Source organism: Hoplias malabaricus, chromosome 1 (genome assembly GCF_029633855.1).
Source record: "Hoplias malabaricus isolate fHopMal1 chromosome 1, fHopMal1.hap1, whole genome shotgun sequence".
Classification (NCBI taxonomy): Eukaryota; Metazoa; Chordata; class Actinopteri; order Characiformes; family Erythrinidae; genus Hoplias; species Hoplias malabaricus.
Window position 1 is genome coordinate 73,001,674 of NC_089800.1, and position 26,795 is coordinate 73,028,468.

Genomic DNA, 26,795 nt, shown 5'->3' on the forward strand with positions numbered 1-26,795 from the left:
ACACAGGGCCAGTGTCTTTAAAAGGGTAATAAATATCAAAGGGTCTTCGGTTTGCTAGGCTTTCTGTCTGCAATGAGGAGGTGTTTATAAACAGTGAGAGACCTCCAAGCTTGAACCGAGCTAAAGATATTGCTCTATTCCTGTTCCATTGGTGGGTAATATTGATATGTTGTTTGATTGTTTTTTGGGGTTTTGGATGGAACTGACTCTAAATTTGGGAGACCTCTAACTGCCTCAAAGTAAACACAGACAGTGTTTCAATCAGTGGATAAAAACTTACAGACATGTTTGTATGTTCAGTCTCATACAAACAACAGTCATGTATTTCCCTCAAATGTCTACCTTCAAAAACGCTGAGGTTCTGAGCATAACAAAACATGAAAACAGAGGTCCTCCACAAATGTAGACATTGCCTTTAAGAGATAATATATCAACCTTGGCAGCAAGTAGGATTAAAGACCCTCAAAGACAAACAAACACTTTAAGTAATGTCTGATGACGATATTCCCATCCTACAACAGGACTTTTGTTGACATCTGAGGTTAAGTTTACACTGATGTCTTAGACCGTTTGAGTTTTCATGGAGAAAGACGGGGCTTGAAGGTCCGTGGGCGGATCATCATGGTCACTTTCTTTAGGGAGTAGTAATCTGAATCCTTCCAGGTGTACCACACTATGCCATCTGGCCCTAAAAGATTCTTCCCTTTGGCAGAGTAACGCCCCCCCTGGCGGTGAAGAAAAACACTGTATTTATGAATACTTATACATACTTAGTTAATAATAATGTACGTTAATAACATATAATGGTTTAAAACATACCTTAATACGATAGTCATAATGTATATTTTAACATAACATTCCTCAGGGCAAGTTTGCATTAAATAAAGTAGGGTCATATGAAACCTGTTTTTCTTCTTTTTTCCCCACTTTCCAATATTCATTTTTATCTCTTTTTTCTATAAATTTCTACAATTTTTCAAACAAAATAATGGCCCACATATGGTTTTGTGTTTTTTCGACAGAAGCATGTCAAGACTTGTAATAAAACATAACTAAAATAATAAATTCACAATTTCTGAAATGTAGAAGAACAGGTTTATACACACACACACACACACACACACACACACACATTGTAGAACTAAAATGTGCTCATGTAAAATCAGTGGAGCTGATCAAATGATAAGATAGGTTTTCCTAATCCATTGGCATTGATGCACTAATTTAAGTCTGTTTTTCACCATATGCTGTACTGTGTAATGAAGATTCCAGGGAATCTGGAGAAATCTCAGTTAATGTAGGGCAATACCACTGTCCATATTGTGGTGTAATAATTAGTTTTAAAGCAACAAATATATTTAAGGCTATGAATTTTTTTTTAATTGTAAAATAAATAAAAAAAACCTGCACTGATTCTTTGAGGCACATACATAACATCAGTTATGTATGTAATTTGAATAGCATCAATTAGGCCAAATAACTATTTTGCATCTATGCATGTGCTTCGTGTCTTGCTAATTTTGCCCAACCAAAGCATTTTGTGTTTGTGCTATTTTCTTGGTCCCTGTTGGCCCACACATCAGCAACAGTCAATCAATCCAAAATGGCAGGTATACAGAATATGATCACTGGATTAGGAACAACTGCCTTGTTGTGGGACAGTGAGTGAACACAAAATTTTAAAATTCAAGCAGCGATGTCGTGTCTGATCTCTCATACCAACACAGGACACACCAACACCAACACAACATCCGTGTCACTGCAGCGCTGAGAACGATCCACCACCCAAATCATACCTGCCCTGGGTGCTGATTGTAGACGCATACTTTTTTTTTTTTTTTTTTTTTTTTTTTTTTTTTTTTACAAGTGCCCCGTACCTTATAATACACGCCATTCAGGTTGGCAAAGAAGCACTGATGATACCACCATCCTCCATGGGAGATTTCAGCACAGATGTTGCCTGTGTCTGGTGTGCTGAAACTCTGCTTGTCATGGTACCAACAGAAAGAATCCTCAACTGTTCCACTAAAACCAGATACATGCAAACGGTATTGGTTCTCCTCATTCTCAATCCTGGAGGAGTAAATGATAACAGCTTAGCCATGTCTCTTTTGGTTTTCATCATGCTGCAAGAAAAGGAAAGGCCTGAAAACAATTTAAATGTAACAATCTATGAGCAGTTTTTTTTTCTTATCCACAATCAGATTTTACATTCTGAGGGTCTTAACATCTACTACTGATGTCTAAAACACTAAATATAATATACAGTGCCAGTGGAGATCTTAGGGGGAAAGGTTATGCAGAGAAGCTACCAGCATGCTCTGAGCCCCCAGTAAAAAGATATATTTTCTTTTTAAAATAAGCTACTTCTCATCTTTTATCGGAATCCATTTTTCCACTTGGAAGTGCTGAAATACACTACTTTGAAGATATAAATATTCTGGTGCTTTCTCTTACTCTTTTGTGTGAACTTTATTAAACAAGCCTTCGTAAGCTTTCACTGTTTGAGAACTTTAAACTACTTTGTGGAGAAAATTCTCACCTGAAACTTTGGTAGAGAGCATGTTTGTGTTTGCCGTTCCAGTCCTCCAGGTCAATGCGTAAGCAGTAATCTCCTTGGCTAGTAATCTCATGGATGTGGTCATTCCCCAGCCAAAATTCACCATTCAGGTCTCCAAAGCCATCTCTGTACTCCGCCCACTTGCGATTGAAATTGACTTTGCCATCCTGACGACGCTGGAACATGGTCCAGCCACCACCTTCATAACAGTAAAGAAGGAACGTTTTTAACACTTCTAGGGTTCCATGAATTTTTACATTTACATTGAGGAATAATTTGCCTGCCTTTGGTCAAATTATTTGAGGAATATTTTTAAAGTGTAAAAATTTGTTTGTACAAATTTTAATTTTTTTAATAGGTTAAACTTAGCAAACAGAAAAATCATACACTAACATGCCATGTTCAATGTAGCAGATTTAATATTTATTATGCATCTATGTTACTAGTATTTCTTGAGATAATTTAGATCCACAAAATCAGTTAGGTTTGTTTGATGACTACTGTCAGACCTTTTGTGTTATAAATGTAATTAGACCAAGATTGTTGAAGTTCCATTCTGCAGTGTATTAAGTTGTTGAATAATGTTGTTAGTATATTCCCAAATGTTGTAACTTTATTAGATTTTTTAATTATTACTCTCCATCTTAATTGAGCGTATCTAAATATAAGTGTTGAAACACACCTTCTAATCTTTGAATTCAGGTTTGTTTTAGTTCTATTGCCCTAGGAGTTTAAAATCAAGCACATTTTCGACAATTGTATTTTTCCAGCTTTATGGGAACAAAGTTTTGTGGGTCCCTTTTCTGTTCTAGTATTAATGTGCCCCAGTGCACAAAGAAAGGTCCATGATTGGTTGAGTTTGGTGTGGAAGAATTTGATTGTCAACCCTATCAAATACGTTTGGGATAATCTCTAGAATGGAGATTGTATGTCAGGCCCTCTCGCCCAAAAAGTGTCTGACAGTTGATGTCCTGGATGAATGAACAAAAATTCCAACAGGAACATTCCAGAATCTTGTAGAATGCCTTCCCAGGAGGGTTCCACTGTTATAGCTGAAAAGGGAGTCCAAATCCATAATTAATGACAATGAATTTGGAATGGGATATCATACAACCCCTGTACCCAGTAAACATTTAGCCGTTGATTCAACATTGAAATAACGTAATGACTGCCGTCTAATCAACGTTCTCTTAAGGTTGAAAATGAACGAATGAAGACGTCCAGACACAGACATTGAAAAGACAACTATTAGACGTATTTTGGACGTCCATTGACGTTATTAATTGGTCCCGAAATAAATTACTTGTATAAAACGCATTTTGGACGTCCACTAACGTTATCGATTGGTCACCACTTAACTAATTTATTAAGATGGAATTTGGACATCCATTGACGTTTAAAATATGTCCTTGATGGACAGACTACTTTTAGACCTATTTTGAACGTCCAGGGACGTTCCTTGTTTACTGGGTAGGTGTAATGTGCAGGTGTTCTAGTACATTTGTCCATATAGTATACATACAGTCATCCCTTGCCACTTCGCGCTTCATCTTTCGCGGCTTCAGTGCATCGCGGGTTTTTGTAAAATATTAATGGGAAAAATAAATTGTGGATTTTTGCTATTTTGCGGGTTTTCTTCGGAACTCGATCGGCAGATAAAATATATATTTGATGAATTTTTACATGAAAAAATCCCAAAATGTATACAAATATATTTAAAATATTAATTCTAACAATAAAGGAATGTTGTAAACCATAAAATATTACGAATTACAGTAAATAGTGCATATTTTCTCTCTGAAACGAATGGTTATTAGGGAAAAGGGGAAGGTTTATGTAGCGTAAAGGTTTTGGGGTGGGTTTATAAAGCCTTAGAATAGAGTATAAATACTTAAATAAAAATATCATCCCTACTTCGCGGATTTTCGTTTATCGCGGGTGGTCCTGGAACGTAACACCCACGATAAACGAGGGAACACTGTATATCACAGAATAATTCTTTGTTTAGAGCAGCGTTACTCACAGTGTGGGGCACACCCTATTAGTGGGTCGTGTATGTACGACAGGTGGGGTGCAAAGAATCTGGAGAAATGAGCAATTCTTTATCAACAGTTGCCTGTTGAAATATATCACTAGCTAAAGGTGCTCCAATCATCAGCTTCACTGGCCTCCTATTCACCGTCAGAGTCTGGTTTATAAAGTTAGTTTTTATCAGCTCAGTGCTTGAGGTCAGTAACGTGAGCACAACAGATAACAATGACGGATATTTATCGCTACAGTTATGAAAGTGGCTTGAATTTAACTGTTAGGGAAACAGTTAACTGTGTTTATGAGAAAGCGCTTTAAACATGCAGCAAGTTAACGTTAGTCTCTGGCAATGTCCCAAACTGCACACTGCTGTTCTGAAAAGTATGAAAATACAGATATACCACCCTTAGCAGTGCTTTCTGTAGTGTAGTATGTAAAGTTTCATAGTGTGTTGTTTGGGACACAGCGTCTCTAACGTTAATGTTAATCAAAGCTGTTCCGCATCATTATAAATGCAGTATTTTACTGCCTTTTCTACATAGGAATCAGCTTATAAGTAATATTTTGGGGTGCGGAAATTCCTCTTCGTCTGAGATGAGGAATGATAGAAAAAGTTTGAGAACCTTTGGTTAAAAGCAACAATATATTTGGTATTTTGGCCTTTGGCCTCCCCCTACAGCTTTTACCTCACTGAAATCAAGGGTGGGGTGGTTTCCTGCCTGCCCCCAAAAGTTACATAGTGTGGTTTCTGCAGTGCTGAACCCAGAATAGCAACGACAGAGGTTCTGTTCTCCCTATTACAAGGTCAGTGAAACATCATAATGATTTTGTACTGTAATTTTAATGTAAAAATACTACCTAGTGTTCTTTTAACAGCCTAATATTCTAGCTTTGAGACACATGATCTCAAATGAAAATAATAAAATACAATTATTAAATTATTTTAGCAAGTTATTTCAATACATTTAATCCAAATGAAATATACTCTTCCTCGTTTACTCCTCCTTGGGATTGCATACTCTGAGGCATAGACTTCATTCATTCATTCATTCATTCAGTTTTGTAGCTGCTTCATCCTGTTCTGGGTCTTGTAGGTCCGAAGCAGAACTGAACACAAGCAGAAGGAAGAACACAAACGGTGCCATTTTCTCATGTTATCACACACTTGCACATATGGACACTCTTGCAAAGCCAGTCCACATATCAATATGTTTTTGGATTGTGGGAGGAAACCTACTACTCAGGCCTGCTCTGGGTGGCTGTATATAAAGAGTTTGGTGTGTTCTCCCGTGTCTGTATGGGTTTTCTCAAGGTGCTCTAGTTTTCTCCCACAGTGCAAAATACACATTGGTAGGTGAACTGGCTTCTCAATATTGTCAATAGGTGTGAGAGAATGTGTGCGTTGGCCTGGACTGGTGCCCCCTCCAGGGTGCATTCCCACCCTGCACCCAGTGAGTTCAGACTAGAGCTGAAAGATACGGCCAAAATTTATCACAATATATCTCGTAATTTTGGTCGATAACGATATAATTGTGATATCGATATGAACAATAAAAACGCCGCCAAGAACTGAAAGCAACATGAAATCACCCTCAAAGAACAACCTCTTGTCTTTGTCAATATTTATATTTTTAAACTAACTTTAAATCTGCGTGCAATGAACTGATGGCAGTGCCCTGTAATGACCGTCAGTCAGTGACAGATGCTGTGAATAATGTATAATGAAATATTGAAAATGTGTATAAAATCATATAATTGTTATTGATACATTTTATACTGCAATTATATTTATTGATGTTGAAATCTTCTTTTTCTTCTCTTCTTCTTCTTTGCGATTTTATGTCCCGCTTGGTTTGGGGTCCGCTTTTCGGCATGCCTTCTTCCATTTCTTACAATCAAGGGCATCCTCGGAACTGACGTTGACGGTCTTCATATCCTGTGCAATAGTGTCCGTCCACTGCTTTTTGGGTTGCCCTCTTGGCCTGTTGCCGCCCGGGTCCATTCGCAGGGCCCTTCTGGCCACTGACTCCTCCTCGCTGCGAACAACATGGCCGTACCATCGAAGCCTGGATTCACGCATCTTGTCTGTGATGGGTGCCACACCCCACCTTTTCCTTATGCGCTCGTTTGTCACTCTATCCAAGCGGGTCAGACCCAAAGGCCACATGAGCATCTTCATTTCCATGGTATTCATGGCCTGCTTGAGTTTTGCTGTGGCTGGCCAATACTCTGACCCGTAGAGTGCCACCGGGTGCACCACCGACTTGTAGATTTTGACCTTCAAGTAGAAGGTCATTCTCTTGGTAGGGCATTCTCTTGTCGAAGATAACTCTGGTAACCTGCCGCCACTTCATCCATGCTGCATTGATCTTTGCTCTAACTTCTGGCAGGTATTTAAAATGGTTGACCTTGTTCAGGGGCTGGCCGTCGATGGAGATGGTTCCGTCGGTCTGTTGGCCGCATTCGAGGTACTCCGTTTTCTTGATGTTCAGGCGCATGCCATTCTCGTCTAGTCTGTCTTTCCAAGCCTGCGTCCGAGTCTGCAGTGACAAACGGTCCCCTGTTTCGCTTTGGCCAATGTTGTCTGCATAGAGTAAACTCCATGGGTCGCAGTCACACAGCTCCAGGGACCTGGAGGTTGTGGGTTCGATTCCCGCTCCGGGTGACTGTCTGTGAGGAGTTGGTGTGTTCTCCCTGTGTCCGTGTGGGTTTCCGGGTGCTCCGGTTTCCTCCCACAGTCCAAAAAACACACGTTGGTAGGTGGATTGGTGACTCAAAAAGTGTCCATAGGTGCGAGTGTGTGAGTGTGTGTCTGTGGGCACCCCCTCCAGGGTGTATTTCCGCCGTGCGCCCAATGATTCCAGGTAGGCTCTGGACCCACTGCGACCCTGAACTGGATAAGCGGTTACAGAAAATGAATGAATGAATAATGAGTCTCCATGCAGAGGATGAAAAGTAGGGGGGAGAGGGCCGATCCCTGGTGGATGCCGTCGGTTATCGGGAAGGTTGGCGATGTTCCTATCGGGCATCTGACCGTGCTTGTGACGTTGCGGTAGAGAAGCTTAGTCCACCGCACGTAGGCTTCTGGGATGCCATGACCGCGCAGCGATCTCCAAATCAGCTTGTGTGGGACTCAGTCAAATGCCTTCTCCATGTGCACCGTTTTGTTCTTTTCTCAATGTTTTTCCATGAGCAACCGAACTGCATGGATGGCATCAGTGGTTCCACGACCCTTGACAAAGCCGCATTGGTTTGGCGTGATCGCCAACACCTGGCGGATATGCTTGTCCAGGACCCGTTCAAAGATTTTCATGGCATGACAGAACAGTCGAATTGGCCGGTAGTTTATACACTCGCTTGCCCTTCCAGATAGGCACTGTGATGCTCATTGTCCAGGCTTGGGGAGGGGTGTCTTCAGCCACGATCTGGTTGAAGAGGGCTGCGAGGAATGTGACCCCGCCATCACCCATCAGTTTCCATGCTTCAGCTGGGATGTCATCGGGTCGGGTGGCTTTCCCGTTTTTCATTTTCTTAAGCGTGTTTCGAACTTCCATAGTAGTGATCGGCTTGACAAACCCGGTGACTAGGTCTGCACGTACTATTGGTTGGTGCAGGAATTCGTTGTTGCTGATTCCGGCAAAGTAGTCAGTCTGTGGCGCATGACAGCTGACTACGTTGATTGCAACCGTTCCCAAGTCGATTTTGATGGCCATCAGCTGGTCAGATGTTCTGTTCACCATGTATAGGCACTGGAGGAGGGGCTGGTTGATGACTATAGCCACTACATTCTTGGTGGCCTTCTCTCCACAGTAGAACAACTTATATCCCTCTGCGATTTCTACTGCCTTACTGCCAGCCCACTTGCATTCTTGCATGCAGGCCACGTCGACATTCCGGTTCTTCAGGGCCTGGGCCAGCTCTCGACTGCGTCCAATCAGTGTTTTCCGACGTTGATCGTTCCAAATCGCAAATGGGCTAACTTCTTTAGCCCGCCTCGTCCAATGGGCGGGTAGCCCTAGCCCACTGTTCGCGTCGCTCGGGCGAGGACGCAGCGCATCGCCTCCGGGGAACGCCCTAGTATACCGATATACAAATGTTGCGAAGGCATACTCATAAAGATGCGACGAGGGAACACTTTGACCGACGTGTCGCGTCGCCGTTGTCAATGACCAACACCGTTAGCCAAGTCCCAAAGGCCTTGTTTCCAACCGGCAATGGATGGAGGTGGTGTATGGCTTCAGCCGGCCATTGTTGTTGAATTATTGTCCAGGTCTAATCCAGCCCATCATTCATTCAGACAATTACATTACATGAATGAATGGTACAAAATGGTAGTTTAAGCACTGACTGCTGAGCCAATGACTGCCATCTCTCCTGGTCCTTTACCTGCCATGCAACCCCATAGCATAAATAAGCAGGGATGTTTGATTATTTTCTTTAGGCTAGCATCTATGTTTCATTAGAACAGCATCATAAAATTGTAACAGCATAATCTTCTCAACCAGTGCTGATTTTTGATACGAATCACAGAATATCAGCTTCATCCAGTCACCTGTGCTTTTTTTAAACCACTCTAAATTTGTATTTTTTTATTTTTTTATTTTTTTATTTTTCATTTGTCATTTAAAATTCTATTTATTTCTTTTGATTTATAAGTGTTCTGTCACAAAATATTAATCGTTTTTTCACTGATTTGTTATTCCTTTGTCTAACTGTACTCCTTTCATTTTATTTATGCTTGCACCAAATGTAAAATGTATAAAACCTTTTCTAAAAGGTGCAGTATAGAACCATCTATAGCACATTCACCATCAATCTGAGGAACACTTTCATTATACAAAGAACATATTAATCATGCAAAAGGTTCTTCGACTGTTCAGGGTCCTATAAAGAACCATTTCCTTTTAATTAAGAACCCTTGCAGAACCCTCATTTTTAAGTATGAAGGGTATTAAAAAGAGTTTATCCTGATTTTGTTGGAGTAACTGTCTCCAAGGATGGCTTTCTACTTGATTGCATTGTTATGAGGATTGGAATGCGTTCAAGAGCATTACTGAGGTCAGGATGTTAGATAATAACCACTCCATCTCATCCCCATCTCCTCAGATCACCCCAAAGGTATTGGATGGTAATGACAGACTGAATCCTGTGTATGGCGTCAAAATAGGTTGTAAAGTTCTGAGAATCAAAAAACAGAATCCATAACCAATAAATGACATTTTGTAATTGAGAAAACTGTCATTAATATTGAAAGTTATAAAAACAGGTTGGTAAACAGAATACCTCTGTATATAATTGTCTATTTTGAGTTTAATATACTTGAAGAATCCGTTTTGACGTTCATTTCGCCTTTTCTCAGTTGCGCTTCTTTCAGTCTCCCTGAGTGATGTAGGTGGGATGTAGACAGTCATTGGCTGCTGAAGTTAAGACCGCCCACCCATTCTGCACACACTACATTAACCAGTTAGTAGTCTCACTCTAAGCCTCTATGACGAACTGTGCTTTACTAAAAGACATAATCGTTAAAAATAGTTGATATGGCTTACCTGTGTTCGTTGATGTGTGCTGGGTGGGTGGGGCTTAACTTCAGCAGCCAATGACTGTCTTGATGCTTTGATGTAACATTTCTAAGTATGCTTGATCAAGATTCTTAAAGTAAGTGAAGGTATGAGCGTGTGGACTGAGGCCCCATCCAGAGTGATGGGCATATTTAACAACTCAGTCTCACACTTATAATTTAAAGAAATAAAAAGTGGCATACCATCAATCTCCATGTCACAGTTGACCTCAACTGGAGTTTTTCCTAGTGAAGGGACGATTGTAAAAATCCCAGATCTATGGACTCCATTGTAGTACAAGGAAGCACAGTCAATTGGGCAGTTTCTTATATGCTGAACCTCTGAAGGAAACAACACAACATATGAGCAAAATAAATTAACAGAGAAAATTATACATGGTAATAATTGGGTATCTCAGGTATAATTTGGAACTGCAGCAGCCAGGGGTTCCACATGCACCAGGAAAATGTATGTGTGCCCCACTAAAATCATATTGGAAAAATGTCAGATTAATCCTGGATTGCTAATCAGGACTACAGGACATGGCTTCCAAATTCACTACAGAAGCTGGATTTCCTATAATGCCCCCAAGCTTTTCAAAATGCTAACTGCAGAAAATTAATGACATAATTCTAACGGTGAAACCCTTGTGCAGTACAACACACAGTCAAGAAATGCCCCTTGCAACTGCAGTCCTATTCCCTTATATACTAATAATACAACTGATTAATATTATGTAATGTATCCAAGGGTACATTTCTAACCCTGCAATGGCATGACTTACACGTATAATAGGAAAAGACAGACCTGGATGCAATGTTTCTTGTACATTGAGGAGTGGACTTGTACGGACAATGTTGATCATGCAGCCAGGATTGCGTCTAACACGCTCCACAGACATCGTGAGATTTCGAATGTGTGTCTGCATGTCATAGATGAGTGAACCGTGAACGTGCAACAGAGTGTTGGCCTCTTCATAGATCTGCTCCAGTGCATGGAAACGCTGTTCTAATGAGGAGTTTTGACCATTCTTCTCTTCACTCTGCAAGTATATGGACATTATGTATTGAGTTATTGATTTAAATGTGATAATTCAGGGTGTCTCAAAAGCAATGAAAGAAACCTAAGGAAACAGCCATATTAAAGACAGTGATTCAGTTTTAGACACAAGCAGTGGAAGGGGAGACATTTTTCAACATTTTTTCCCCTCTCCCCCACAGTTTGTGTCTGATATTTGGTATTTATACAGGTGTTTCTTTATTTAAGGAGCCCTTTAAGTGGTCAGTTTTTCTTTTCTTTAGTAAATTAGAGATTTTTGGTCTAGATTGGTTTTGTCAACTTTATTTTTAAAAACTTACTTTTTCCCTCACATTCATGCAACATATTGCACGCAGATTATTTTGAGAGAGCAGCTCTATGGACAATGAGAACACAACAGAAACCACTCAAAACAGATTTTTATTTCCTTGCAATTAAAGGAGCACTATGTAAGATTTTTTTTTTGCATTGCATTTTCAGCATTGTATAGAAATCAAAGGGGAGGAGGGGATTTCTGCCATCCTCCAGAGGACACTAAACCCAGTAAAGCCATGACAGAGGTTTTTTTCTTCCTCTTACAGGTGAGTGAAACATCACAATGGATTTGAAGTTGTAATTATAAGATAAAATGTTACATACAGTTCCTTTAAATCTTCTGTTTTCAATATATATATGCCTTGATACTTGAGATGTAGTCTAAGCTGATTTATATCTATTTGTGCAATAGAGCAAAGACTACATTTCAAGTGTTAAGACATACATTTATTTAAAATCTTAAAGGAACAGTGTGTAATATTTGGGTAATAGATGTGTATGAGCAAAGACCACAGCTCAAGTATCGAGACATGAATATCACTAAACCAGCTCATGATATAAATGTGTTCATTTGAATTGTTGTTTACATGTGATGTAAGAGCGGGCGCTACTCTTCTCCCGTTCTGTCATCAGCATTATCCGTGCAGGTACTGGACAAGTTTTTTATGCCGATGTAGTGGATGATTTTGCATCAAAGAATGAAAGATAATTCACTTTAACATTGTCCTAACTACATGATTTTACATGATGTTTTAATTATTTATTCTCTTTATTTACATTTCATCATATATTCACTGTCATTTTAAGTTATGATTTTAATTGTTGGTTATAAGTTTTCACATTTATTCTTTTTATTGAATTCTTATTTTTATTCTTTCTTTTTTTTTAAATACTAAATTGTGATTACAATGTTTACCCTATTTTCCTTTTTTTTTTTTGTTTGTCCTACAGAGGTTCTCTATTGCATTTGGAATGTGCAAATATTCAAATGACAAAAATTTGTCATTGTATATCTGTACACTAACCCATCTGTGGCAGCAAGCATACACACACACACAAGTGTACTAGGGGCTGCGAACACACACCCAGAGTGCCGGTCCAGGGAGCAGTTGTGGGTTCGGTGCCTTGCTCAAGGGCACCTCAGCAGTAGATTGAGGGAGGAGGACAGTGCTGTTCATTCACTCCCACCGCCCCCAATTTTCCTGAGCTTTTTTTTTTTTGGGTTCGGTGATATTAGCAACTTAGCAGAGGTGGGGTGTTAGCAGAGGGGATTTGTGTGTGTACCTGTTGTGTTGATTGTTTTGGCATGGTCCACCCTAAAATATTACTTCTATTGTCTCCAGTGTTTGTTCGCATTAGACCATGTTATGGCATGCAGTCCTGTCTACAGACCATGTGGTTATATTGCAGGTCTCAACTGTAATCCAGTTATTGTTCAGGGTTAAGGAGGCATTAGTAGAGAAACATTGGTTTGTCACTGTTTGGCTGTACTCCAAGGGAAATTACAGACTGTATTTTGTATTTTCCATCTTTAGATGGGAAGAGGAATATTTTTGTATTTTTTTGTCTGTAACATTTGAATCAGAAGCATATTCTGGTTGAAATCTAGTGTGGTTTTGCACTCACTTGTAACTCCAGTACTTTAATGCGGTGTCTGTGACTCCGTAACTCTTCCTGAAGCTCTGAGATGGTCTCCTTCAGGTCTTGTGTTTGCTGCTTGCGTTCTTCGTTTTCATGCAGCCAATAAGACACCTCGTCAGTGCAGCGAAACATGTCAGGACACCTCTGCTCCTCCATCTGTGGCAGCGTGGCCGTCAGACGGCACTGTCCATTCGGCATCACTTCATTGCTGTATTCTCCACACTGCATTAGGCCGCTGCTGATAAGGTGTGTGTCACTTTGTGTAGAGTCTGAATAATTTGCATGTGTTTGATTAGGGACTGATTCCTGAGCAAATGCGCCAGTAGCAATGTGGACTAGTGACTGAGTACATGCTGCCAGATGAAAGGACCAGTATAGCAGAGTTAGCTTCATATTGTACTGGAGGGGAATCTCTCAAACAAGATAAGAGTGTGAAATCCGTGTGAGAAACGTGATTCACTTTGAGTGTCCAGTCATATACTAACTTTAGATGTCTTCAGATACACAAACTTGTCCACAGTATGTATAAAATCACTGATGGGCTTGAGTTTTTCTTGTGTCACATGATAATGTTTTTTTTGTTTGTTTATTCTTTGTTATGTCATGTACTGTACTTATCAGGATTTGTAATGACATAGCATACTGAATTCATCATGCCATTTGCATTAGGTTTAGGGTTCAAATTCCAGCTTGTAAAGAAATACTACACTATACCTTGGACAAGACTCCAAATGTTGAGTTGGACTATCTCTGAAACACAAAAAGAAAAATGATATAAGTCTCTGAGGGAGTCAAATGTCTACCAAATGATGTCTTTTTATTTTTTGTTTTAGTTTTGGGATTTATGAAAGTAATAACAACAACAGTAATAATTTTACAAAAAAGATACAACAGCAGGGTGCTGGGCAAAATGTAAATAAAAACAATGCAATCATGGGCAAATCATTTAAACTCATATTTTTATTGAAAATTGTACAAAGAGAAGATATCACATTATTATTCTTTTCTGCCTCTCATACATGCTTTTAAACAGTTGGAACAGGCCCAAGAAAACACTAGGAAATGTATTTAGTGCAAAAACATCCTTGTGAAACATGTCACAACAACAGGTCAGTAAAATGAATGAGGATAAAATGTGCAGATATATAAAGGTATATAAAGACCTTCTTTGGGCCCAGGCTCATATAAGTTGGACTGCAATGAAGTGCAAAAGTGCCCTGTAAATCCCAATAAAATCTAAATTTAAAATTATATTTATTATTATTATTATTTTGGTAATCCTGCAAAAAGAGACACAAGGGCCCATGAGTTATTGTCATGAATATATATATATATACACACACAAGACAACAAAATATAGAACTGAATATATGTTAAACTAAGATACTCATATCTTATATTGTATATGTATAGTACATCTTATAGTATAGTTTTACATATATTCAGTTCTATATATCTTATTTTTATATCTTACTCTTGTAGGTGAAACAGCTACTGGACGCCTTGAATTTCCCTCTGGGATCAATAAAGTATCTATCATAAGTAATAATTATCTATCTAGACTCACTTCACCTAATATATATATATATATTTCTCTGTGCAAATTTGCAAAGAATTTAAATCTTTCATCATGTACTGAACATAAAATTAGTAAATGGTTAAGGGAATCTGCCGAAATCTCAGTCCATATAGGCAAGGCCAGAACCCTCTGAATGTGCATTATTATGAGCCCTCACACTGCACTGCATGAGAAACTGTCCAGCTACTTTTCTTGATTTATAAGAGCAAACTGTGTTAAGCAACAATGCACTTCTCTTGAATGTTCTTGAGGATATATTTTTAACAGCAAATGGTCCAAACGACAGGGGAAATATTTATGTGGTCTGGTGAGTCCATGTTTTAGCATGTTTTCCTCATGGGTGACTTACAAATATATAAATGTACCATTGACCTATAGGCAAACATTGGGATTTCAGAAAGACCATCAAGCAGTGACAAGCCTTTTTTTCTTTCAAATTCTGCAACAGTGTGTTCCCATGTGTGCTTTCTAATATATTATAATGATATTTCATGAGATGCATAAGATGTTTAAAAAGGAAAACACCTGTTGCAGAAAATAATTGTTAAATATAAATATCTGCCAAAAATACACCAATATTTTATAAAAACCAAGCATAATTTACAAATGTCAAGGAGTAAACTCACAGGTTTCTACTGACATGCTGCGTTATGTTTTATTCTTAAAATAAAATGTACTAGACATATGTAATGAAACAAAATGTTACCTCCTTCAGAACACACATTTCTCCCTCCGTGTCTCTGTGAAAGTAAGACTGTAGAGTAGAACCATGTTTCTCAGGGGTGACACATCTTATCCCTATAATCCTCTTTAATAGGATTCATAGACCAGTCCTTGTGCAACAAGGAAAAGTGGATAGTGAATAGGAAATGAACCAATAAACCCTTACTTTGACTCTTAGGATGCGTTATTGATTTTCTGTGGGTGCTACTAAAATATTACTATTGAAAAAATCAATCTACTATTAAGTTATTAGAAGGCATTTCATATTGCAGCAATAGCTATTCTTTCATGATATATTTATGTGTGCAGACTGATGACGGTCATTGACGTTGAAGCATTATTCATTTGCATTAAATTGTTGTTGGAACAAAATATCTATGTTAAATGTTTTTCATTTTTTTATTTGTTTGAAAATGCCCTCAACACTGTGTCAAAATATTATTAGGAATGGACCAATATAAAAGGTCCAAAATGGCATAACATAAATCTAGCTGCAGTAATTTACACAAAATATTTAGAATATTATTATTATTGTTTGTGAGATATGAGGTTTTGTTTCAACAACAATGAAATGTAATTTATTTCAAATGCTGTTGGTCCTATTGGTTGTTTTACTATGTTGCTAAACCACATAACATTGATGTACAGTGTACATTAATGTGTGTAAAATGTAAAGTTAAGCTGTGTATATACAGTACTTTTATTTTCATATTTCTTGCATTTATTACAATGAGGGATTAATGACCTCATAGAACAGAAACATGAGGTACCTCATAGGAACATTACAGAGGAATTATATTTACGTTTTTTTTTCCCCATGATGGAATGTCTCATATCAGAGACATGGAAGGAATTGGAGTTTTAGTGTGAGCAGTCTCCTAACTGAATGAAAAGTCATTCTAGTGTATTTATTTATTTATTTTGATATCTCTCTTGTGCTTCATCACTAAAAGCTTTTCTGTTCTATGAACCACTCAAACATAGCATTTCTTAGGAATATACACAAAGCTCCCAATCCGAAGAGCAGCAAGGACAGACCTCCAATATAGACATGTTGTTTTGAAGGAGATTTGTGCTTTAGCAAAGCAATAGTGACTGAATAAAAATATAACCTTTACTTACTACTTACTTTAACTGTGTTACCGAGCAGCGTTAATTAATATAGCTGATCTCTAAAGACTCATTCCAAGCTTTGTCTTTATCTGTTTTTACAATTTCGGTATTTCTCTATTTATTTCTTTTTTTTCTGTTACAATTAATTGTGACAAAGGAAGTCATACACCATCAGGAACATGCCGAACATTCTCTGACTGTTTTCATCATTCAAAACATACAATAGACGTTATCTATATTCTTATAATTCCCAGCATTTCTATGTGACCTGAGATTGATGTCATGTTCCTCGTAGATAAGACGCTGAACATATAAACCCTCTTAAATTCAGATGACAAACTCAACAAAAACTAACAAGTTTGAGTTAAAACTAAAACAATGATCGCTTTATTTCAACTAATATATTTAAAAATATTTGTCTTTGGGGTTGTGTAAGACAATGAACCAGCATAGCAAGTGCACAGACTATTTACAGTATTTCAGTAAATAAAAAGTAAACAAATAAATAAAATATATGTATGATAATTATCTTTGCAAACCCCAATTTTAACTAAGAACTAAAAAAAAACAAGACTGATTTAACACCTGCGTGCCAGTAGCCAAACAATTTTTTATGTAATTGATTGGATGTGGATTTTCAACCTTTAATCATTCAACACATGTAACCTGACTCTGATGCCCTTATGACATACGGGAAATCAGCGTCACAATTTTGTCAATGACATCTACCTGTTAATCCTCACTACTCAAGCCTGCAATGACTGGTGACATTTGAACGATGATTGGTAATTTGTCATGCTTTACTCTTTTATGGAGTTCAGGAGATGATGGGTTTTCGTGGTAGGATCCGTCTTGAGAGCTGGAGAAGAACCTTCATAGTATTTGCCCTTGACAGGTGTGTCACTTGGGTGGGCTTATAAAAGAAGAGCCAAGAGTGCGTTCAGATACCAGAAACATACAGACTCATAGGTAGTGGGTCGTCGGAGTGGAGAGGAACCTGAGGAGGGACATTGACAGAGGCTTCGTCATCTTTCCTCACATCAGGTGAGTGATTTCATGCACAAATATACACTTATGTGCATTTAGTTTGTTTTGGTTTTGTTTGTTTCAGTTAATATTATTGGTCGTTTTTCTGTGAAGTTCATTTGAAATTCTACCTGAAATAAAGCCAGGCAAGGAAACTAGCCACTTATCATTTATATTAGGAAATGTATATTTTTTGTCTTCATAGAAAAATGCATCAGTTAAATTTGTCCAGGGAACTTAGTGATAATTAATGGTTGTTTTCTTGAAATGAATCTTAATGAATGAACTTAGTTTGTCTTTTTTCCTATATACTTTTCATATGCATTACTCAATGTATCACTTTTTAAATGCCTTATTTTTGGGAAATTACAGGGCCGTTAAACTTAAAAAGCACTGAATAATGAATGATGACGACTTGTATTTATGTCTTTATTTCATTGTTTTTTGAATTTGCTTTTAACTAAGATCTTCCACTCCCCTGCAGCTGCTCAGTGATGGTCAGGGGAATAAGAATGGTGTGTCCAGTGTGGCTGTTGGCTCTGTCTGTGCTGCGTGCAAGCAATACAGTTGTGAAAGCTCAGTGCTGGGAGAACACTCGCTGTAGAGACCTCAGCTCTGAAGAAAACATCCTGGTGAGTCTCCGCTTCTACCAATATTCTGTTTCACCAAGGTACTACATCTGTGTTTTGTTTATTAATTTTTACACAAACACACACACACACACACAGTTTCTAGACTACATGTTTTACTGGAGCGCTCACAAACTTTCAAAAATCACAGCTGCATCCTGCTGCTTGATTATCAGTCAAAGGGGCACATATGTGGCTCTAGTAAAATACCTGTTAAACACTAAAGGGTTAAAGTAATTTAACATTAAAATCTTTTTCATAGATGAAAAATTAAGAACATTTGATCACTACAGAAATTTGTATTAATGTTTCCTTTTTTCCCCAGAAGGTGTAGTCATCAAAGCTTTTCACTGCTGGTTGTACTGTGTATAACGATGTATATAACAAATAAACACTGATGTGATATATAAACCCCAGCCCAGTGATTCCGGGTAGGCTCCAGACCCACCGCAACCCTGAACTATAGGTTCAGGATAAGGGTTTACAGACAATGAATGAGTGAATATATAGACATAGATATAGGTATAGGTATATATGTGTGTCATGTGTTACTGACCTTCCGAATTCCTAATTAAATATGACATTGTCTACATCTACAAATGACAGTCTTTAAATGAATATGCTCAAAAGTTACGTGTTTACCATTATTGGTAAATGCTTTACCGGTTTATTATGTTTTTTTTTTTAGATACATTTATAAGTGGCAAAATATAGCACTATAAGCAGTAATTAAGTGCGAAACAAAATAAACTGGCTCTGAGTAAAAGTGTTTGCAGCTCAAGCTTTTGAAAAGACGCTGGGGCATTATGGGAGTGAATTTGTGTGGGGTTTTATGTAGTTGTCCTGGATTAATCTGACATATTACCGCCGTGTTTTTAATGTGGCACAGTAATATTTTATATAAAAAAAACAATATATAAAATGGTTATAGAAAAAATTTGTATATAATGTAATTAGGTTATATTTTATATATATTCCTTTTTTTCTGCCTCACTTTATTTCTAAGAAGTCTTTCTATGTAAATACAAAAGTTGTAATTACACAGTTACAAGCAAACAATAGTACCTATGCGTATTTAGTTAGGCTGTAATACTGTTAACCAATTATTAGTTATGCTTCTTCATGTAATATTAATATGGAACTCCATGGATACTCTTCTGCCTCTTGTTTTTAAACTGATTTTATGTGTTTCTTCCCCAGGACTGTATCAAGCTTTGCAAAACTGACCTAACGGCAGAGTCTCCTCTCTACCCTGGAGAAAGCCACCTCCAGCCTTTATTGGACCTTGGGCCTAATGATCTCCCTGCAGCACTACCCACTATGCCCTACTCCCCCACACTAGAGGAAGAAGCCCTAGCACCTGGCCCACTGCATGAAGACAAGCGTTCCTACTCCATGGAACATTTCCGTTGGGGCAAGCCTGTGGGCCGCAAGCGCCGGCCCATCAAGGTGTACACCAGTGGTGTGGAGGAGGAGTCTGCCGAGGCTCTGCCGGCTGAGATGAGGAGAGAATTGGGCACCGGTGAGGTTGACTACCCCATGGAGAATAGCTCCTTCATCCCACAGGAGAAGAAAGACAGCTATAAGATGAACCACTTCCGCTGGAGTGGCCCCCCAGCCAGCAAACGCTATGGGGGTTTCATGAAGTCTTGGGATGAGCGCAGTCAGAAACCACTGCTCACACTCTTCAAGAATGTCATCAACAAAGATGGACAGAAGGACCACTAAGGGTATATGACAGGAACTATCATATATATATATATATATATATATATATATATATATATACACGCTGTGGGAGAGAGAGAGAGAGAGAATTAGGTATTGTTTTTATGCTTTTACATCCCCTTCTGTTCTTTGACAAGTTTGGCCTATTTGTAGACAGTAAAAGGTAGATGCAGAAGAAAACTGAGGGGGCGTTTTTCAATAAATAGCACTCTGTTCTTGTAGTACATCCAGCAGTAATCAACAATAAACACTTACTGTTGTACATAGAAATGCTGTGTCATTGAATGTTGGTAATAGGCTAAAGCATTTTAATTGGATTTTTGAACATATATGATATTGTAAAATATGATATGTAAACCATAAAAGTTATATTCCAAGCAGAAAATGCAGCTGATTTGTTATAAAGTTTTAAACCCCATACCAGCTGCAAATAAAATTGTTGAATACAAAAGCCAAGCCAATAATTTCACAAAATCATCATTTTAATTATTCATATGTATACTTTACAACATGTATTTACAACAATATATATATATATATATTTATTAAAGGAGCCAAATGTTGAGAATAGTTTGTTTTTGGACAAGCAATGCCTTTACCAGACAAGAACACAGAATAAACAACTTTTCACAGTGTTAGAAAATGCACTTCCAAATGCCCAGAAGAATGCTAAACAAAAACAAACACCATTTTAGCCATGCATCGACTGAAAAAGAAATGAATAAATGCTAAATTTAGAATTGGTTTCATAAGCAAAAGCGCTTCACTCACCTTGTATTGTAAAAAAAAAAAACTTTTACAATAGTTTGATTGACTTATTAACATTATACTTACGAACAAGGCAAGGAACTGATCCTGAGGAGGGGCAACACGTTCATAAAATGTAGCTTTTCTAAAAAATATATTTTGCTAAATTAAATAGCATTGTTGAAAAGACAGATCTGAGTGAATTATTCTAAAATATGGAAATCCACTGAGCAAACAATAATACGGTACACTCATTTTTCACCATAGGAAAGCAAACTGTTATTTGGTCAAAGTGCAAGAGACACAAAAACACATGCACATGTCAAACTGGACAGTTACAGAAAACACAGAGCCTTGTGTAGCACACACGTAGACAAAATGCCAAGTTGGAACTGCATTCTGATCCAGGAAAAAGAGTCTATTATGTCAGTCTTTCTAAAGAAAAACATTACAAGCCTTAAATATTACAGATATTAAAATAAAAACAAGGCAAATGACTTATTACATCAATTCAAATGATGTAATACACTGCTAAATTACTTGGTGAACAGAGTAGAACGAAAAGTAACACCCAGTGTCTGAGTTTGTAACATTGCTTTCCAACAAAGCACAATCAGAACTTGCTCATTTTAGCACAAGACACAAATGTCGTTGGTTAAATAAATAAATAAATAATATTCCATTATCCATGGCAGTACAGCATAAGTACAAAGTTTGAATGTTACAAATGTGACATTAATTTAACAATTATCATTCATATTTCAGACTAAATTAAAAGTATATGCGGAAATGATAACCCTATGTCAACCATTTCTGTCAGGGGTAGAGTTCAGAAAACACCAAATAACTGGGGGTAACCACTAAATACAAAGAGATCAGTTTTGGACTTATGTATTATTGCCTCTCAGTAAAAATGTGATTACAGCATTTTCAACCTGCATACATGATATGAGACTTTCTACTCAGTTAAAACCTGACCCTTACTGTCACACCTCGAGAACAGAACACTGAAATCAAGTATGTCCAACATATTACCACACAAAAGTCAAATCTCATTTAAGGCTTTTGTTTTACAAACACCAATCAGTATCTTCTGTATTTGGTGTTGCTAATGGCTTTGTGTCTGCTTTATAGCAAGCAGTTAGAAGCTCAGTCATTCCACGAAATCAGTGTCAAATGGATAAACTAAACTTAGCTTGTCAAAGAATCACACTTATAACTTTGTCATCCACACTTGCTTTTATAAACCTATTCTCTTTCCCCATCTATTTTGATGGGATAATCCTTATAACTGGCTTAAATGTCACTTTTGTCATGTCACTTAATGTTGGAGTAATGTGGTCGTAAGTGTAATTCATTAAATAAAATTAAAATGTTTATTAAATAGTTGTATTTTTTAAGCTAAAATAGGTCATTTTATGTACATCTAAAAGGATAAGGTAGTTTTGAAAACATCCCACTTAAAATAAACTATATATAACTATTTACATACAGATAGCAACCAGTAAAACAAAATATGATTCATTTTCTTTATAAACCACAGCCCTGTAAAGCCCCGTCCAATCGTTTCACTTGAAGTGAACTAAATGATTGGATGGCTTACCTGCCTTTCTACTACCTGCACACTTGCACCTGGGGTAAGAGAGGGGTGCAGATGCAATGGCTAAACAAAGAAATGAAAGAGGTAGAGAAGGCTTCCAACAAAAAGAGAGGGCAAGCTGGAGTGATCATAGATGGAGCTGCTTGGTGATTTCTTTGCATGTGAATGAGATATGTGGTGGGTGTACGAGAGAGGTGTTGCACTCCTCTCTCTATGTAATTTATGAAACGATGTGAGTACCTGTGTTTTACCGGAGTGTCTTTGGAAGGAGAACCGAATGTAGAGGGTACACCTACTTCAACCATAGTTGAAATGTGTTTAAAATATAAATTACTTCCTAGTCATACAAAAAATATCACACTGTTTACAGATTTTATCTCTTGCATTATATTTTTGGCACTTGTTTCATGGAACACTTCAGCTCCAGTCACTGCATTCTCACTGAATGAGCAAAAAGAAGTAGTATATAATATCAAGTAAATAACACAGTATGAACAGATTAGCCATGAATATTCATCATCATCATCATCATCATCCTTCTAAGGAAGCCACACTTCTATGAAGTGTATTCAATGGGTTCTCGTGAACATTATTCAGTGTAGGTCATTTTCTGTGTTTAGAACATTTCAGCTTTCAGCGCTAACCCAAATCTGAAGACCTGAACCTGAAGACACAGCGGAAACATAACCACACTTTAAAAAGATGATACATGAATACAAGGATGAATAATGGCACTGGGAATATTTAACTGCAGCTTCAGTAGACGCAGAGGTCAGGGAACTTCATCTCATAGATTGGTATAGAGCGGCTCTGTCCGTGCCCATTCCCAACAGAACCGGATGGACTAGGGGGAGGCCTAGAGAGAGAGAGAGTGTGTGTTAAGACAATACAAGCTCTGTACTCGTACTCAGTCCAGGGGCATAGCAGACGGGAGGGGGATGTGGGTGTTTCGACAACCCCACTTTTGCTGAAACACAATTCCACCCCCCTCAATTTTTGTCAGATTAAAATGATACTAAAATATGCTACACTGGGGTCGGCAACCCTAGACATGCACACACACACACAGACTAATACATAGACGACTTTTCAGCCAATCACAGCAAATATATCAGTTAGTGGCAGTGACAAGGGACCGAGAGCTACAGATTTCAAATCGAACGAGGTGTGTGAGTGAGCAAAGTATAGGAACGTCCTCAGGTCCTGCAGGGTTTTGGAGTCCTTACTCAACAGGTAGAACGAAGTGATATCAGACACTGCATAACACTAAATTGATTAGAGCAAAGCCAAACCTGAGTGGGTTTTTTCAGTCATTCTCTTGCTACATAATATAGTCCTATCATAGGACTGAGGCCTCACCCTCAGGGTGAATCACTGGCAGCTTTGGTCAGGTTCCAGCTGATTCTCTTTACATGCCACATCCAAATGCTGCCTGTCACTTATTCTATGATGTTCTTTTCAGAGAGTTTTAATAGAGAGCATTAAAGGCAGTGATGAAAGCAGAAAGGACTTCTTGACACCAGTGGTTACAATAATTAATTTTACCAAAGGAACGTTTATACTTCTTTTAACTTAAATAACTGCACTGGATGGAATAACTGCATGACTTTCAACATGGGAAGTTACATTGAAACAACAAGCAGTTTAAAGTCAAATCAACCTGCAGAAAGTAATTCAAAGCCAAACTTGACTTAAAGTCGTGAGTTGAAATGAATAGTTTTTCTAATTGGATTTAACTTAAACTTTTAAATGATCATTTCAGGGGGGACTTTACTACACTGTCCCAGAACACCCCCACTTCTGAAAAGCTTGATACACACTTGACTCAATCTGAAACTTAATTCAGTTTCAGTTAATTGTTATGTAATTACTTAATTATCTATATCTATTTATCTATATATATATATATATATATATAAAAGTTAGTAAACAAAGAGAAAATACAACTGGAAATGATGCACACATGTGAATCAATTGATTTCAATGCCTTAGTACTTCGATGTATTCATAGACAAACAGTAAGGAGTTAGGCCCATGGCTAAGGCCCAGACTCAGTGCATAATGGAGCTTCTTAAATGGGAAGTGTGTCTTTTTTATTTTTGAACCTTCCTAAAAGAAGAAATATAATTAGACAGGGTGTGAACGGTTCTGTGTTGGTGAACAGTGCAGGTCACAGACCGTTTTTAAGACACTAAGAATTTGTATTAGCTTGTGGAAAAGTGTATAAAATGTCCCCTTTAAGAAGCATAAAGAGATTCCTAAGTACCTCTGATGATTTTTATTTTAAAACTTCCAATAATATTCACAATTAGAAAAACACCTTTAAATACAAGCAACTTCTCCCATTAAAATAATGGAGAAATTAACAGAAATATTTAATTTCAATTGAAAATTAAAACCAAAGGGTAATTCAGTTGAAATTTCACTCTTTATCTTTAAGATGTACTTCCTTTGCCTGAAGATGCTAATTTAGATAGAGATTTTTTTTAATTAAGGTTTTTGTATGTGTTTTAGCCTTCTGTCCACACAAAAACTGCATTTTTTGTCACTGAAAATGGAGGTTTTCGAAAACGCCTGTCACTGCTCTCGTGTGGATGAGTAAAACTGAGCTTTTTGGAAATGCAGATGTCACAGTTTGTCTCTGGCAGAAATTCAAACAGCTCTTCATTTCCTACATACTCAGTTACTAAAGTCATAAATCTACAGTGTATAGATTGCGATTTCACAATCCCACATATGTATTAATATAAATAATGTTGTATTAGAATATTACATCTTGCCTATTAGCCCTGTGAAGGACTGGCACCCCCTTCAGGGTGTATTCCTGCCTTGCACCCAATGATTCCAGGTAGGCTCTGGACCCACCGCGACCCTGAATTGGATAAGCGGTTACAGATAATGAATGAATGAATTAATTAATTAATTAATATTGCCTATTAAGATTCAGATTCAGTAATTTCCTGACCTAGTGCCCTTCATAGGGAATATGGAGTGATTTGGGATAAAACCTCTGAGTTTTGATGTCTCTCTCTTAAAGTGATACTATGGCCCCCTAGTGGACTGGCATGATAATGCAAAAATGTTCGTATTGGTCTGGATGGGGATATTTTCAAAAAGAGGAAGTTTTTTTTCCTCCTGCCTCTTTAGCTTCCCCAACGACAGAGCATAGTTTCAGACAGCAACTAATGTGAGTTATTTTTGAACGTGTGTTGTGTGTCATACCTGATTGTGATTTCAAAGATTTGGTTGAGTTTGGTTTGCAGCAATGAAGCCTAAAAAAAGACATTGGTTATTTCTAAACAAACCACAAGTGCAAGGGTTGGTAATCGTTAATGAAAATCATAATTAAGAATAATTTTAAATGATTTAAGACAAAGTATATTACAGAATTACTGTATATCATGTGCACTAACCCTGGCACCACAGTGAGCCGCAATTTCCTCAAATGGAGCTGTCTGAAACTTTTCCACCACCTGCCTCCTGCGCTCTCTCTCTTGTTCCTCCAAACTCACACTGTCTGCTACACACACACACACAATATATATACATACATACATACATATATACATAGATATAAAAATCACTCAAATGTCTCAGATAAGGCCAATTATTCTGTGAAATGTATCGTTAGCTTACCAATGGCTTGTTTTAGGGTTTCAAATGTAATCTGCTCTGCTGGAGACTTCTGTGAAGATGGAAATTAACATTATGTTAAATAATCCCAGTTGATAGGGGATTAGTTCGGATGATGAGCTGGTAACTGAGTGAAAGGCTTGAGCACACGTGCTCATACAAACACTTACACAATCCCAGAGTGAGTAGATGTAAATTTCATCAAGGATGTGATTCAATTGCATGAAAGCAATGATTATCTATCATATTTCCTTACATTATAGTACGACTTTTGTAGTGATACTTAGGTCGATTTCACATATGAACTGAAGGAAATGTCCAGGGAATCAGGTCCGGATATTCTCTGAAGTTGCCCTTTCACACAGCATACTGCCAGAGATGTTCTTTAAGGGGTCAGGCATATGGGGGCGTCACCTGTGTTGCATGTGCACTGTGGACTTTGAACTAGGAGTCTGGCAGGATAAAGTTCATGTAATGCCCAGTATAACTGTCAAGGATGTTTTCATAATATTCTGAGTTATCGTGCATATGTGAAAGGGGCTTTAGTTTCCTGAATGTATCAAAGATTCTTTACTAAAGCCATTATAAAGATGGCTGCCACCACGTGGGGTACTGTGTCCATGGAGAATTGACCAGTTCATTCAGGGAATACAAAGCAATTTGATTCTCCTCCTGTACGTTTCACTTAATGGAATAAAAGTTAAAATAATAATAACTTTCATACAGATGTTTAGAAGGTTTTTGATGGTAAAATGGCTGACTGTTCCTTTAATATTTGCAAAGTTTTCTGACAAAAAAATGTTTGCATTAAGGATAGTACTGTCATAAAATCATGTGCAGCTTTGTGTTTTGAAATATGCCAAAATAACTTACACAC

At 37.7% G+C, this 26,795-nt stretch overlaps 3 protein-coding genes across 7 annotated transcripts in view; 1 reads left to right on the forward strand and 2 right to left on the reverse strand.

Annotated features, from left to right (window-relative positions):
• Nucleotides 1-578: 578 nt before the first annotated feature.
• On the reverse strand, nt 579-13,533 carry LOC136690561 (angiopoietin-related protein 7). The gene is made up of 6 exons (XM_066662582.1): nt 13,126-13,533; nt 10,954-11,188; nt 10,350-10,487; nt 2,543-2,759; nt 1,878-2,073; nt 579-725 (listed from the first exon to the last, which is right to left on the reverse strand). Exons 1-6 carry the CDS (start codon nt 13,531-13,533, stop codon nt 579-581), a joined length of 1,341 nt encoding a protein of 446 aa, XP_066518679.1.
• A 3,980-nt stretch (nt 13,534-17,513) lies between these two features.
• Nucleotides 17,514-20,181, forward strand: pomca (proopiomelanocortin a). 2 transcript variants are annotated; one of them, XM_066683158.1, is made up of 3 exons: nt 17,514-17,599; nt 18,066-18,213; nt 19,411-20,181. In XM_066683158.1, the coding sequence occupies exons 2-3, from the start codon at nt 18,076-18,078 to the stop codon at nt 19,936-19,938; spliced, it is 666 nt and encodes a 221-aa protein (XP_066539255.1). In that variant the 5' UTR covers nt 17,514-17,599; nt 18,066-18,075; the 3' UTR covers nt 19,939-20,181. The 2 variants fall into 2 exon arrangements, with proteins under 2 accessions (XP_066539255.1, XP_066539265.1); XM_066683168.1 differs by having other exon boundaries at nt 17,525-17,599; nt 18,047-18,213.
• A 261-nt stretch (nt 20,182-20,442) lies between these two features.
• The window catches only part of efr3ba (EFR3 homolog Ba (S. cerevisiae)), a 53,029-nt gene continuing 46,676 nt past the window's right edge, over nt 20,443-26,795 (reverse strand). For 3 of the 4 annotated variants that reach the window (XM_066673156.1, XM_066673166.1, XM_066673140.1), the window contains exons 19-22: nt 25,922-25,970; nt 25,699-25,805; nt 25,508-25,557; nt 20,443-23,141 (exon numbers count right to left, since the gene is read on the reverse strand). In XM_066673156.1, coding sequence (XP_066529253.1) covers nt 23,042-23,141; nt 25,508-25,557; nt 25,699-25,805; nt 25,922-25,970 — 306 coding nt within the window. In that variant the 3' untranslated portion in view covers nt 20,443-23,041. The remainder of the gene's footprint in view (nt 23,142-25,507; nt 25,558-25,698; nt 25,806-25,921; nt 25,971-26,795) is intronic. The other variant, XM_066673148.1, reaches the window with a different exon arrangement.

What these genes read in the sequence shown, in the direction of transcription:
- pomca (XM_066683158.1), top strand. Translation starts at nt 18,076, where the DNA reads ATGGTCAGGGGAATAAGAATGGTGTGTCCAGTGTGGCTGTTGGCTCTG. An exon ending in GCTCTGAAGAAAACATCCTG is followed by an intron (nt 18,214 to 19,410) that starts GTGAGTCTCCGC and finishes TTTCTTCCCCAG; the next exon opens with GACTGTATCAAGCTTTGCAA.
- LOC136690561 (XM_066662582.1), bottom strand. Translation starts at nt 13,533, where the DNA reads ATGAAGCTAACTCTGCTATACTGGTCCTTTCATCTGGCAGCATGTACT. An exon ending in TTAAAGTACTGGAGTTACAA is followed by an intron (nt 11,189 to 13,125) that starts GTGAGTGCAAAA and finishes ATATACTTGCAG; the next exon opens with AGTGAAGAGAAGAATGGTCA. An exon ending in GCTCTCTACCAAAGTTTCAG is followed by an intron (nt 2,074 to 2,542) that starts GTGAGAATTTTC and finishes TTACTCCTCCAG; the next exon opens with GATTGAGAATGAGGAGAACC.